General features: G+C 43.6%; 1 protein-coding gene across 11 annotated transcripts in view; it reads right to left on the minus strand.

The window, feature by feature from the left end:
• The window catches only part of LOC136019894 (protocadherin alpha-C2-like), a 181,157-nt gene that overhangs the window by 43,686 nt on the left and 122,163 nt on the right, over positions 1-15,308 (minus strand). The window contains exon 1 of one of the 11 annotated variants that reach the window (XM_065690511.1): positions 1,668-4,181. The exons of the other annotated variants lie outside the window; for them this stretch is intronic. Within the exon in view, the coding sequence (XP_065546583.1) occupies positions 1,668-4,181 (2,514 nt within the window). Of the gene's footprint in view, positions 1-1,667; positions 4,182-15,308 lie in introns of those variants that run through there. 11 annotated transcript variants of the gene reach the window in all.

Consider the following 15,308-nt stretch of genomic DNA (forward strand, 5'->3'; position numbering starts at 1 on the left):
TAATTGGTTATTCTTTCAGCTCCGTTGTGCTATACATCTCTCTACTTTTATACTCCAAGTTTGGGCTGGCTTTGCTACTGCTGCCTGATCTGCACTGGTGTTCAAAATTTGCTAATTCATTGCATTCAACTGAGTGATTCCAAAATGCAATAGGATTCTGTCTGTTGAATTACTTTCCTACTCATTTTGCATCCAAAGTGAAGCTATTTTCAATTATTGGTTCTCTTTTTTCCCCAGAAAAGCAGATGCAGGGTGTATGTTTCACATTTGATTCTACAGCAGACATGCTTACACAGTATGTCTCACATTCCCTTCTATATCAAACAGATTCCAGGCATTTTGTTGCACTCGGAAAGATTTTAAGGTGAAAAAACTGCATAGAAAAAGAAAAATACCCTCCCACCCCACCATACCCTGCCACCATGATTTACAGAAAAACAGTGCATTCATTTTAGATGGATTAATACTGAATGGACAATCGTTACTCTTTAAAAGCATTTTTATGGAAGACTTACTAGTCCTTAAGATTTGTGCATGTTTGTGTAACTTAATAGTCGAAAAAGATGCTAACATCTTCATAGGTAAAGAAATATAAAGAAATAAATTATAGTTCTGTGGCAAGAATACAGAAGCCAGGCTCCTTTCTATCCCACCACAGTTACTACCCTAGATTTCCCACGTCTGAAAACACAGCACACGTTAGTGCACAAACTGATCTTATTGCGGCCACAATCATAGGACACAAACACACAGTAATTACAGGATTTTCCTTTTGTGAAACACAATTAGTCTCTTTTGTGAGTGCTTCTGGGTTTAGTTCCAGTATGTGTAGAAAGCAAACTGTACAGAGCATGCAAACCCCACACTGACTGCAGACTGCCTGTATGCTAGCATAAAGCAACCATTAATTCTTCACTGTGGGAAAATATTGAAAAGGTTAATATGCTGCTGGTCAAACCATAGGTATTAAAGAATTTTCAGCAGCAAGCTAGCAGGTTAGAAGTTGTCACACTGTAATATAATGACAGGAACTTGCCATAATTCTCCCCAAAGATGTCACTGGTTTGTCACTGCCCAGAAAGCATGAAATGCGGCATTGGGTAGAACAAACATTATCAAAGCAGGGACTGCAGTTTTCAGATAACTAAAACATGCCCATATTAGGACACAAATCATATGTTCTTGCAATGATCTAAATTCAACAGCTTTGTCTAGTTATGAAACCACTGAGGCAGAAAACATCCATAACTGACATAATCTATTGATTTCCAGCCTAATCATATTTTCTTAATTTATGTTTTCCTGCAACATTAGTTTCAGCATCCAAAATTTAAGACCACATGTGTTATTCTCTAGCACTACGGCTGCAGGCAATTTTAGATCTGTAAAAGAAAAGAGAGGCAATACTGTGTACAGCATACACTGCGAAAATGAAGTGAATCTCAAACAGATGCACATACTGAACTTACCAAACAGACCCTGAAAGCCCCAGTATTTACCTACAAACAAAATGTATTGCACAGATTAGATTCATTAGAACCATGTTTCACAGCTTTGTGTCAGTGAGCCCGGAAGGGAATACACTTTAGAGATTTCCAGTTTGAACCTCTGCTTAAGTACAGATTTGCTCAGAGCACTATGCTGACCACTTATCAATGTAGCCTCACCTCGTTAGGCGTAATGGAGTCATTTTTAAGTATGATCAGGTTTTGTGCGCTCTGCCCACTCTGTCCTGTTAGATGCCTCTCAGTCATGACTGCAGAGGGACCAGTAGTTCCTGTTGGGCCACAGGTATTGTAAAACATAAAAGTGTCACTTCCCGAGCCCGCTGTTAGGCATGCCTTATAGCAGTAGGTCTTAGTGAGAGACCCATTGCCCCTTACTTCAATGAAATGGGGTTGTACTTTTAAACCATGAGGCAACCTAGCATCGATGTTGTTGTTAGCCTGCTTGTATAATTCAGCAGGGGACCGTTCTCTGACCCCACAGAACCCTCCGCAGCAGGAGTCCCCATACAGACTGTATCTGTAGCACTTGATAACAGTAAGCCCAATGATTGTGAAAAGGAAAACAAAGGAGATGGCGCTCAAAGCAATAATGAGATAAATAGTGATTTCTGAGTAATTGCTTGGATTTTTTAAGTGCCTTCTTTTATCAGGGATGATTTTGGAAACTCTGTCCACCACAGCAACAGTGATGGCTACTGACGAGGACATCGGTGGTTCTCCATTGTCTCTCACCTCCACCGTCAGGTTGAAAGTAGGTGTGCTGTCTTCCCCCAGTTTGCGAGTAGTCCTAATCTCCCCAGTATGGAGCTCTACCCTGAACAAACCTGGATCTGAGGTTTGCACCAGGTGGAAGAACAACCAAGCGTTTTGTCCTGAGTCCCCATCAATAGCTATAATTTTGGTTACCAAATATCCAGCATATGCCGAACGTGGGATCATCTCCAGGGCTGCTGAAGTGTTGGTTGAGGTAGGATACAGAATCTGTGGAGCATGGTCATTCTCATCCACCACGTAGATGTGGACAGTGACAGTGCTGCTCAGTGATGGGATCCCAGCATCCTGAGCCTGGACAACCACCTGGAATTCCCTTAATGTCTCATAATCAAAGGATCTGACAGCATACATGTCACCACTATCAGATTTAATGGAAACATAGGAACTGACAGGTAGCCCTTCAATCTCCCCATCTAGTAGGGAATAGGTCACATAGGCATTTTCGGCAGCATCTGGGTCAGTGGCTTTGATAGTGCACATAAAGGCTCCAAGGGGGTTATTCTCAGGGATGTAAACTGAGTACACAGGTTCCTCAAATCGTGGAGGATTGTCATTAATATCTGAGATCTCCACATGGATCACCTTCTGGGAGGAGAGAGGGGGGTTCCCAGCGTCAGTAGCTGTAACTGTGATATTGTAGGCTGCTGCTTTCTCGTGGTCCAGATTGCCCTGGGTGACCAAGGTGTAGGAGTTTTTGAAAGAGTTCAGCGTGAAGGGGAGGCCGGGGGGAATACGCAGGCTCACCTGCTTGTTCAGCCCTGAGTCCTGATCAGTGACACTCATCAGGGCCACCACAGTTCCTGCCTTTGCATCCTCTGGCACTGGGCTGTACAGGGAAGTCAGGACCACCTCAGGAGCATTATCATTGGCATCCACAATGTTGACTAGCACCTTGCAGTGTCCAGCCATAGAGACAGGGCCCTGATCAGCAGCTTGCACATAGATCTCATAGGAAGATGCTTCTTCGTAGTCCAAAGTGCCATTAACCCGGACCTCCCCTGAGTGTGGGTCCACACTAAAGAGCTGCCTTACCTTCTGTGGGGTGTAACTGCCAAAGGAGTAGATCACTTCGCCATTGGAACCCTCATCAGGGTCTGAGGCATTGAGTTTGACCACCAGCGTGCCAGGCAGGGCATTCTCCAGAAGGCTCACAGTGTAGGTGGAGCGGTCAAAGGTAGGTGGGTTATCATTGGTATCCACAACACGCACAGAGATCTGGGCTGTACCTGACTTGGGGGGGTCCCCACCATCCACAGCAGTGAGCACTAGCTGCTCCAGGGCACTCTGCTCCCTGTCCAGTGGCTGCTGCAGCACCAGCTCCAGGAGCTTGCTGCCACTCTGGAAGCCTTTCAGGTCCAGGGCAAAGTGGTGGCTGGGGCTGAGCTGGTAGCTCTGCACAGAGTTGGTGCCCACATCAGGGTCCTGGGCACTCTCAATGTGGAAGCGGGCCCCGGGCATGGCAGACTCACTGATCTCCAGCCGGTAGTCCTGGCGGGGGAAGCACGGTGCGTTGTCATTGATGTCCAGCACCTCCACCTCCACGTTGTGCACCTCAATGGGCTGCTCGATGACCAGCTCCAGGCTGAGGAAGCAGGTGGGGCTCAGCTCGCAGAGCGCCTCGCGGTCCATGCGCTCCCGCACCAGCAGTGCCCCGCGGCCCAGCTCCAGCTCCAGGTACTGCCGACCGGTGCCCGAAGTAAGTCTCGCTCCCCTCGCCGCCAGTCGCCGCGGATCCACGCCCAGGTCGCTCGCCACGCTCCCCACGAAGGCTCCATGAGGCAGCTCCTCCCGCACCGAATAGCGGAGCGGCCCGCCCGCCGCCCGACAGGCGCACAGCCCCAGCAGCAGCAGGCCCAGCACCACCGCCCTGCCGCGGCTCCGCCGAGCAGCCGCCGCCATGGCCGGGGCGGAGAGGTGCCAGGGGGGAGCTGCCGGAGCCGCCTCACTCCCTGGCCCGGCCTCACTCCCCTCCGCCTCCCGGTCGCCTCATGGAAGCGGCAGGCAGCAGCCGCCGGCCGCCTCCGGCTCCGCCACCGCCCGGTCCATGCTCTCCGGCTGCCTGAGACGGCGGCTCCCAGGAAAAGGAGAGGGAGGAGGAGGAAGGAGGAGGGACCGGGACTTGCCAGATCCGCTTTCTCCTGGTCCAGCTGCCGCGCAGGAGGAGGCGGGGGAGGCCGCTAAGCCGAGGCTGGCTCCAGTTCAGCACCTGAGTAGGGAACAGCGACACGGCTGCGGGCGGAGCCGCCCCGCGCCCGGCTGTCGGCCCCGGGTCCCCCGCCGCCTGCCCTGCCGCACCCCCTCACCCACGTGTTGCCGCCCCTCCGTGAGCCGGGCGCCTCGCTCCTGGCGGCCGAGGAATCTCGCTGCCGAGCCGGGGGGGAGGGCGGCTCCCGTGCCACTGCCGCCGCTCGTCTCCGCCCTGGTTTCGCTGCTGAAGCTTCGGGGGCGCAGGGAGGAGCGGGGGAAAAGCCGCAAACCGCCTGCACTTCTGGACCTGCTGCTGCAGCGCTAAAGTACATCCGCTTGGGAGGGTTAAATCAGCGCAGGGCTCCGAAAAAAACCGGGCCCCCAGCCAGGTCTGGTGCCGTCTGTGTGTTGCTGCAGTATGTTTGACGACCTCTTTCTTGGAGACCTGCCCCTCTGCTCCCTCTAAGATTCATCCTTGCCGGAGCACCGTCCCTCTGCTCAACCTCTGCATGCCCCTCTCCCCGCTTCCACCTCCTAGCCCACTCGCTTGGTAGAATTCTGCGAGTCACACCCATGAGTTATGAGCATTTAAGGTGGGCTTCAGTTCCTCATCCAATGCAATACACAGGCTCAAGGGGATCAAGTGCAGCTGGAGAGAAGATAGAACATGGTCTGTTTTCCAGTTACAGTTTTTTCCTCCTCTGCCTTTGTGATGGAGGATTGGCAAAAACCAGGGCCACACAGTTGAACAAACTCAGCAGCAAGGTGAAGGTGCTGCAGCTGCAATGAGTTTTACCCCAATGCCACAAATCCCAGCAAAGACAATAAACTTAAGCATTCATTCATACAACATCTATGTCACTAAGCAGACAGTAAGACAAAATACAGAGTCCTCCAGGGGTGCAATGATGTTGCACCTGTTATCCAGTGCAGAAACTGCTTCTCTGCTAGTATTTCTTTCCCTGTTGGTTTTTTTCCCTGCTTAACCCATAAAGTCTTTTGGAATGTCCAGTGAATCCTCTCTGGATTGGGCTGGTCTATCAAGGGAGGTGGTGACCCCAACATTCAGCTAAAACCTCTTTCATTGCCCTGTGAGCCTGGGTACCCCTCACCATATGGAATGACCTTTCAGAGCACAACCTTACACTATAAATCCTCAAAGTTTTTACTATAATGCACCTGATGTACAAGCCCCAGAGAACAACGGCCCTAATCCTGACTCAGCACTGCTGAGGATGATTACCAGTCTATCAGGATTTATCAGTGGCCACCATTATCGGAAGAGACAACAGTAAGAAAAGGATTACCCCATTTATGTTTCGGCTGACTGGTTTATTTACTTCTCACCCCATTTTTGCATCCCTAATATTTGCCCTCATAGTTATTTTAATGTGTCCAGTACCCCCAAAGTCTGCAAACACTGCTGTGGAACCACCCAACCCTGTTTATCTTTTTAACTAAGATAAATGTAGGTCTGTGCAGACCAAGAAAGATAGAGATGCCAAGTGCCTAGAACACCTGGAAAACTGCCCATTTCATCCAGTTGTCTAAACTGGAGCCAAACACTTTTTAAAATAAATCAGCTTCAAATTTTTGGCTAGCTACCCACCTTCAAGATCACAATATTCACAGCTTCAGAATAAAATGCTCCTGTAGCCTCACAAACCAATCAACCCACCAAAACTACCCTGCTGTAAAAAAGCAGCTATAGCAACACTAATATACATGGGACTATGCAGCTATGTCCAAAAAACTTGCAGACAACACATGAAACAGAACCCAGAAGGGGCACACCCTCAGTACTCAGGGGAATCTAATAGTGGTTTCATTCAGACAGTCCACAGGTCATCTCTGCCCCACACCTCCCATGTGTCCCACAGAGTCCCCTAACAAACACACAGCACACCAATGAAGGGCCCAAAACCACAGCAACATTGGCAACACGTTGGTAGAGACTATCCTGGAAACAGATAATGCCCACACAAAGAGGTGGTAAGAAAACGAAGCTCATCTCTGTAGGCAACATCTTCTTAGTCACACGTTGATTTTACTTACAGTGTGGGAATGACAGCAATATCGCATCCAGGGGTTTTTAATCCAGTGAGGAATCTTTCCCACTGTTCCTAGACCCCAGTGAGTTACTTCTGATCCAGGCTGTGCCCTAGAACATTCCAGCTGGGTCCCCCAGCAAGGAAGGTCTGGTGAACTCTCAAATCCTGGCCCACCTCACTATTCACATGCTACCTAGGTTCGTCTTCCTCACTATCTCTCTGTGGGCAGCTAAGACTGTGCACATCCAGAGGTTTGCAAAACACCATAGAATGCAAAACTGAAGAGAGATAACACACACACAAGTAATTCTTCAGCATATTCTCACACATATTCCATAACATTTTCATTCCCATTAAACATGTTTCTAAACCTCAGGTTCTTAGAAAACTTGTCTTCTAATTCCAGAATTGTAAACCCTAGGTTGTCAGCTTCTTGCCTTTGCATAAGCTTTAGAGCACCAACCAGATAAATAGGTGGGCTGATTTTAGTTTTACAAAGTAACACTGTAGCTTGGCTTTTTTACAGTAACACTGTACAAATGTAAAAGTCTTTCTCCAAACAGTAGCTTTACACAGTTTATGCTGATTACACTGTTTATAAGTGATAAACTGAAACTTGCTCTGTTCTGAGCAAATGTTCCCTGAGTCTCTTTACATCTCTATAAAATTCAACCATGTCCACAATAATTTTAGTTATTTCCCTCAGCTTCAGTGGTAATGCTGAGTCAGTCCTGCAGGCCTTGATTTTCAATTCAAGAAAAACTTCCATTAAGAAAACACTTCAGGATCTGGGCTGTAGCAATATTGATTTTTCTAGTGAAAGGCAAAAATTGAAACACAGAAAAACATAATTTCGGTATTAACTGAATTGAGGCTTAGGGGCTTTCTTGGTTTCTTCTTTCCCCAGAGTTTTGTTTCCCAGTAATTTCTTGAAATTTCATGTAAGCATCACACTTGAAACACCTTCAAAGCTCACTAAATAAAAAGGTACCCAGTGGGTTCAGAGCAATGTACATGAGTAAGAGAATCAGAATCTGCCCCTGCAGCAAAACCAGCTGATAAAACCTACCAAGTCCAAAGATCCATTTGCTGATAAACCTGATAACCCCTGAAGAGACAGAATACTGCTTGTACAGACTATCCATATATACAGGCCTACTGGGCTCTGCTGACATACAAAATTGCACCACTTTAATTAGCTTGGTTGAATTAAATGGTATAAGTCCTTTAATATGAGTAGAAACATACTGGTGATAAAATCAATATATTCTTTGCTATGAGTCCTGCAGAAGATAATCAAGAATATACCAGGATATTGATACATATCTAAGCTAGAAGTTGTAGTAGCATAACTATTTTAGTATGAAAAGTCCTCACATCCCTATGCAAGCCTTCTTTCAAACAGATCTACATCACACCTGAACAAGGAATGCTTTTATATAACATTGTAACTAGAATCACCTAAATTTGCTTAAGCAGCAATAAACCTATGTTCAATTCGCTTCATTGCAGAACACTGCAGAGTCCTTCCTCTGGCTATTTCCGAGCCTCAGACAGCAGAAGGGGGAAGAAAAACATAGTAGAGAACAGGAAGAAGTGAAAATACAACACGTTAACTGAAGAACTCCAAGTTATTTCAAGGTATGAAAAGACATTTTGCTTCTTTGTAACTAATTTCACCTTCAGTAACTCACATCCCTTAAACATGATATCCAGCATCTCAGTGTCACGATGTTGCTCCTTCTGAACTGGTAAGAAGGCACCAGCTCCAAGGATCAGGGTCTAGATTTTTGCATGTTTTCTTGACAGAATGTAGGTTTTTAGCAGCAATGAGATTGCTTGTATACCATATAAATGCACACACCATTTCTGCATACTGATAAAAGTGTGCAAAAAAATATGGAGACAAGTCTGGAGAATCCACATAGTTTAGCTGCTAACAAGCCAGGAAGTGGTGTCATTCTCTAGAAAAAACTACATTTTCTCTATGTGCCTGCTTACATGTGGTGCCTACAATTTGTCTGCCTTACTTAGAATTAAATCAAGTCCACAGAAAAGGAACATCCATCAGTCACAGCCCTGATTACATTAACCACAGTGGAAACTCTAAAGAATGACTCAAATTTGTGGAGTTTCTTATATACAGGTTTTCTTTCCAGTGAAACGGTGGAGTGTAGCACCATTTTCTAGTCCGTGGGTACTCACGAGACTTATAAATAATATATCTTGATAATTTCAGGAGATGCTCAGGCTACTTCTTCAGTCCAACCCCACCTTTCATTTCACTCTCTTGGGACTGCTGCATTCTTCTGCACCCTACTTACTTCAGTCACAACCTCCTCTTCACCTTTCTCTGAAGAATATCTACACTATTGGTTCTGGTGACTTCCCATGTCTCAAGTACTGTCTCATCAGGAAGATATTACCTAGAGATGATAAAGCAATGCAAAGGCAGGAGTGAAAGTGATTCATACCCTACAGCAGCTCCCTGCGTGACAAGCTTCCATCAGTCTTGGTTCAGCAACATGAGCTCAGAGATCCCAAAATATGAGACAGTGGGTTCTGCAATCAGAACAGAACCACTGAGCAACCACTTAAACAGAGCCCTGCAGCTGAACCAGATCTCTCTCAGTATATGGTCTGCATTCTAAGGGATTTTCTGAAGATATGCAGTTCTCCCACTTCCTAAAAATACTGCAAAATGCCTCCCTGAGGTCATGCAAACTTCTTGTTTCTACATTCAACTTCTTTTCTCCTATGTTCAAGTCATCTTCCACACTTGAATTACTTGTTGACATGTCATCTTTTCACATGCAACTTCCCTCTCATAAATAGATCTCATGCCAAATTGCTCAGTTGGATTGGATTGGCTCCATTCTTTCACATCTTTTCCTAAATCCATTTTTCACATTGGTATGAATCTAACTGATGAGAATTTCTTTTTGTAACTCAAACATCTGAAGCCAGACTATCTAAAACGTTGCTGTTATGGGAACCAAGGCTGCTAAACAGCCAGAAAAAATCCTGTTAGTATTTAGGTCACAATTTATCTGCAGCTTTGTACTTCCTGTTATTCTAGAAAACAGCACGTAAAGAAAAAGAGGTGGTGGGTTGGGGTATGGCGAGTGTTGCAAACCTCAATTCACACAAACCATCTATAACAAAAACAAGTAGAAAATATATTTCTCCTGATCATCAGTGCACATTAGTTTCTCACTTCCAGTCTAAAATTTAATGACAGATCTCTGACTCATTCTGTTTGTCTTCTGCTATATTTTCCTGATGACTTAAAAATCCTTTCAGTTATTTACTGACCATAATGTCACAGTGTGCCATTCTAAATGGAAGGACATTAACAACTTGGACATCAACAAAATAAATTTCATGGTTCTGAAGTCATCACAGAGCTTGTCAGTGCTACTTCTTCTGCCAATATTTTCTTGAAGGTTTTAGTCAGTGTATTTTCCTTTACTACCACTGTCTCTCTTCACAGCCAGTCTTTGTCCCTCTTCTATGCATTGTGATTCTTCAGCACGAGGAACTGCCACTAGATTTCAGCCCAATGAAGTAGTTGAGAGTCACACTCTAGTCAAACAAACCACTTCCAGATGGTAACTTCATTTGTTTCCCTAGCTCTGGCTACTGCCTTACCCAACGATTCTATTCACACATGTTGCATCCCCGTCTGTAGAGTCTGAGTACTGGGATAAACTTAGAAGGTAACTGTCCCTTCTCCTGCAACTGTATATGAATGTGTCAGAGCAACTGCCCAGAAACTGAAGACTCAATTTCACTTTATGCTATGAGAGTTTGAATTTCTTTCCTCACGTCCCCAGAACTGCCTTCATCATAAGCCTTCTACATTCTTATTCAAAGGCTTCAAGAACCTGTGCCATTTTTGGTCAAAGAGAACAGCAATATGAGGTGTCTCGTATCCTAACGCCTGAGGTACTCACTTGGAAAGGAGGAGATGGCAGAAACCTCTTTGTGCTCCAAGAAGTTTCATTAACCTTATACTAAACCACCTTGGGATATAGTTCACAACAGAACAAGTTCAAATGTTTTGTAACTTTTGTGTTACTTCTTATACACACACCTGCTAGTGATACTAAACTATTTTCACAGCAGGAGTCCTGCCATTTCATGCTCTTTGTACCAGAACCTGATGATCCTTTGCCACAGAAAATGCATAATCCGTATCATTATATGTGCAATAGCACCTTTTACTCTTTGCTGCATTTTTAATATACATTCTTAATACATAAATGCTGAGATCTGTGGTTGTAGTTTAATTTTACTTAAGCCACTTTTTTGCTATCTTACCCACAAAATTTAAATTTAACTATTAGTCAGGTAGTCCTTGACCCCATCCATACCTGTACAATGAAGCTTTTCATACTATCATTCTCATGCTCAGGCATATTAGTATTTTTTTTAACTTTACAGTTCCTATGAAAAGATCTCAAAACTGAAGGATCTATTTTCCATCTCTGTCTTGAAACCAGCTCTCCTGGAAGATTTTCTGACTTTTCCAATGTCATGCATATATCTGCCAGTAAGTCATATTTCTGAGGAATGGGCACATTCTGGCACAAACTTACTCAAAGATTCATTTATCCTATTAAAGGAGATCTTCTACTAGACTTGGATGGTCCTATCAGTTCAAGTCACTACTAATGGCTCCCAAGCTCTCCTCAATGGACATCCACGTTGGACTGGCAGCTATAAACAACTCTAAATTCACAGTCTGACTCTTAAAGCCATCCTGTTTTTCCTTTCTACTTTATCTATTTTCTTTCTTAACTATTTGTTCTGTATGTGTGTAGGTCTTTTTTCCCCTATCACTAGCCACAGCTTAACTTCAGCTTCCCATCTTTTGCTTATACTATTCTCCCCCTTTGCCTTTTTTTTATTTTTCATTTTGATTTCCATACTTTTCACCATCTTGTCTTTTTCCGCTGAATATTCTCCCCTCCAACTTCAACCTCTAGTCCATTCAGTTATTTTCTACCCAATTTCTAGTCAGCCCTCTTGCCTCTTTCATTTTTGCCTTGATCTTCCACTTCCTTTATGTTGATTTTCTATATTTCTTTCCCCTCAGCATCCTAGGACTTTTGCATTTGTCCTCTGGATATACAAGAAATTTACTCTTTTCCAAAATGATGCTGATTAGGGATGCTGATGCCTCCTTTTCCCTTAATTTTTGTCTATACACCACAGATAAAGTAGGAAGCTAAGCACCAAACAGTGGCATGGAACCAATAGAAACAGAGAGCTAGGTATAAAAATAGATAGTGGGAATCAAAAGTACAGGAAAGGAGTAATATGAGGAACAGTCACCTTCCTCACTGCTGAGAAAGACTGACAGCATCTTCTTTAGAGCCTGCCAGTGCTTTTCTTTAATAGGAAAAAGAGGTCTGGTTTGCATTATAAAAAGCTATATAAGTACCCAAGTACTGCTTATTCACTCTCTTGAACACATGTACTGAGTTACATTTAATAACTTTATTTCTGCTCCCTGCATACTCTGAAGTGTCACTTAGGAGTTAACCACCTAAATTTGAAACTGCTCAGTTTGGATCTGAAAGGGAGCTGGCAATCGCATAAGTTGTTTACCCCACAGTTTTAATGATGACCTAAGTTTGCCTTTGAGCATGCTTGAAGTATTGACTGTCAGTGCTCTAACTATAACCTGTACATCTTGTGCTAGATCAGATTTTGCCTTTTGGAAGGTCGGCGCTTTCTACTCTTTCATTAGCACTTTCTTTTTTGTTCTGCTGTTCACCTAATAACTTTTCCAGGTTTGATGCATTTCCTAATAGCATCTCCATGAACTCTATCTGTGAAAGTACATCAAGTAAGCAAATGATAAATTAAAGACATAAAAGCATATCTTAAGCTTTAATGTCAATGCTTAGTTTACTGAGCCCTGTATCTGGGCAATCATATTCAATTCAGAGCCACAAAACAGCACAAAAAAGACATTGTGAAGATCTTTACTCAGCAGAGTTGCCCTGCTTACTACTAACAGGATTACCACTTGTACCAGTTAACTCATGGTGTTGTTATTTGAAGATTCTTTCACTGCAACTCTTACAAGCACGCCCAACCCATCCTTAACACACCTTCAAGTGACTAAAATGTTACAGACCTTCCACTAACTAAATAAAAAATTTAGGAAAATAAATTCAAAATGAACAGAAAATATGAAAGAACCTGGGCTTCCCCATCTCACACCTGCTGCCACTCTGCTTGCTGCTATATTCAAAACATATACACCACCAGCTGAAGCATGAATCAACTGGGTTGCTACTACTAAGTGCGTTTTCTCAAGAAAGGAGACCTAGACCTATGTGCAACTTTAGTCCCATGTGACTTCTTAAATATGGCTTAAGTGTTTTGTGTTTATTCCCTAGGTGGAAATTCTAGTATATGTTCAAGATACTGCCTGCAGCCACTTCAGATAGCCCAAGGTACGAGAAGTCTAAGATGCACAATGTGAAGATGGATGGATTATCCAGCAGTTACAACTGAGCCATTTTCAGGTTGCCCTATATTTCTTCCAGCAGCTGAGAGACCCAGTTCTGTCCTTTCCTCCTCCCTGGCTCATCTTCACTAGAAAGCTATATGGGAGGTTAGCACTGAGCTACAAGTATCTGTTCCAAACCACCATGACTTTCTTACACAGCAGCAAGCTACAACTTGCTCCTAAGACTAAATATTTAAAATAGCACAAAAATGATGGACAGATTTTCTCAGTCTAAAAATCAGACCCAAAATGCTGCTGAACTGAGCTGTACAGAAGTGTCCTAAATTTCAGCAATTTTCCAAATTAATTATGCTTCATTAGAGTTAGAAGCACAGAGATGACTTTCCTTTTCAAGGATCTATTTTAGTATTACTTTCCTTTTCAAGGATATATTTTAGTATTACTTTCCTTTTCAAGGATATATTTGAGTATTAACAGCTTAATTGCTGTTTTCTTGATGCTGGAAAAAGTGTCAAGTTCACGAGGAAATTAAATTTTAAAACACAGAAATGAGGCAAATCATCACCTCTACCTCTGGCTGCTGTACTTGGACACAAGTCCCATGGCTTTCCGCAGCCAGAAGCTCAAGCAACCACTATGGTATCATCTCCAAGCCAGAGTAGTCAGAACTGTTGAGATATCATGGAAGTTCCTTGCTGCAGAATGGATGAGCAACTGAAGAGACAATGAAAGTGTTGCTCAGGGCTTCCAGAGCTCAACAAAACAAACCCAGGTTGGGCACACGATGTATTCAGCATACATCTGCCATGACAGAAAAGCCAGATATGGTGTGGAATGAACCTCTGCATGTCTGGTTCCAGCCTTTCAGAGCATTCTCAGGATTCTCCATTGTTCAGACTTGAAGTTCTCTACATGGGGGAAGGATAAATTTCATGCCAAAAACAAATGATTGAGGAAGATCTCCATCACAGAATCTACCCAGCTCTTAGCACAAAGGGAAAGACTTTGCTCAGCAACATAGCCAAATACCTGACAACTCTCTACTCTTACCAGCCTTGTCACTGCACTTTCAGTTGCAGGTCTTTGCCTACAGTTCTGGTACATGTAATCGCAATTATACAGACAGAAAATAAAAACCCTTCAACTATTTTAAAGAGCAGCTGAGAGCCACAAAGGAGGCAGGAGTGGATTAGAGCACAGACCACATGAAACACACTGAGGCTGTGAGGATTTTTTTTTTATGAGACCAGTATGCTGCTCCAGAGCTTTCTGTATTTCACGTGTCTGCACAGGAATGGCTGAGCCGTGAAAGTAGGGCAGGAAAATATTTTAGTTTGTTTGCTAATTCTCAGCAGGCATTTTTGTGCTTAGAAGATTTTTTCCTCAAATCCTATTTAAAAAGAAAAAATCCATCTGCCCAAACTATGCTGTACTCGGACTATTTTTAACCTATACCCACATATATATATGATTGGCAAAATGTTAATACTGCAGATTCTGCTGATATTATCTGACCTCAGAACAAGTCCCATTGATTTTCTTACTCAGCAGAACCAGAACAGCATTTGACCCTGACTCACACTCTCTGTCAATGATTTTGTTATATACTTGTGTTTCTCTTCAGGGTTCTGGCACTCAGTGGGGCCCACACCCTCCTTGACCCCAACTCTCTCCTAGAGTAGACATGCAAAAGCTTGTTCTTTTTTTCTCTGTTGACTTATTTTCTATGTTCCAGCCATTTTATGCCCATTGCTGTACTTCTACAATCTCAGTTCTGTTTTCCCTTTAATAAGGTTATCAGAACAGCACTGGGAATTGGATTCTAACTATGCACTTACAAGTAGCACCTGGTAACATGCCAAAAGACTGTCTGCCAACTCTGTGAAAAAACCCAGCAACAAGTTTGCTTTTTCGCTGCTTGCGACTACTTTATCAATAGTTTGAGTTCTTTACCATAACTAATCTGTCAGCTGCATAATCCATGGTATGAATTTGTGAGCACATGTGAAAGCACACACAGAAAATACAAAATAGGAATTAACAGGAAATGTATGCATTAATTGCTGCAGAGCACCCTACATGGGGCTTTAATCCAAGTGAATGAAGAGGAACAAACTGACCTAAAATAAGGTGTTGAGAAGATGGAGAACTGGAGCCTTAAAATATACAGCTGAGGAATACAAGAGAACCGTGAAATTAAAGAATTTTACCTAAGACTGATAAAGGGGTGAGACAAAATAATGACACAAAGGACCCCAAACAGCACCTATTCCTAAACAGAATCAAGGGCAAGTCCCA

Source organism: Lathamus discolor, chromosome 10 (genome assembly GCF_037157495.1).
Source record: "Lathamus discolor isolate bLatDis1 chromosome 10, bLatDis1.hap1, whole genome shotgun sequence".
Taxonomy (NCBI): Eukaryota; Metazoa; Chordata; class Aves; order Psittaciformes; family Psittacidae; genus Lathamus; species Lathamus discolor.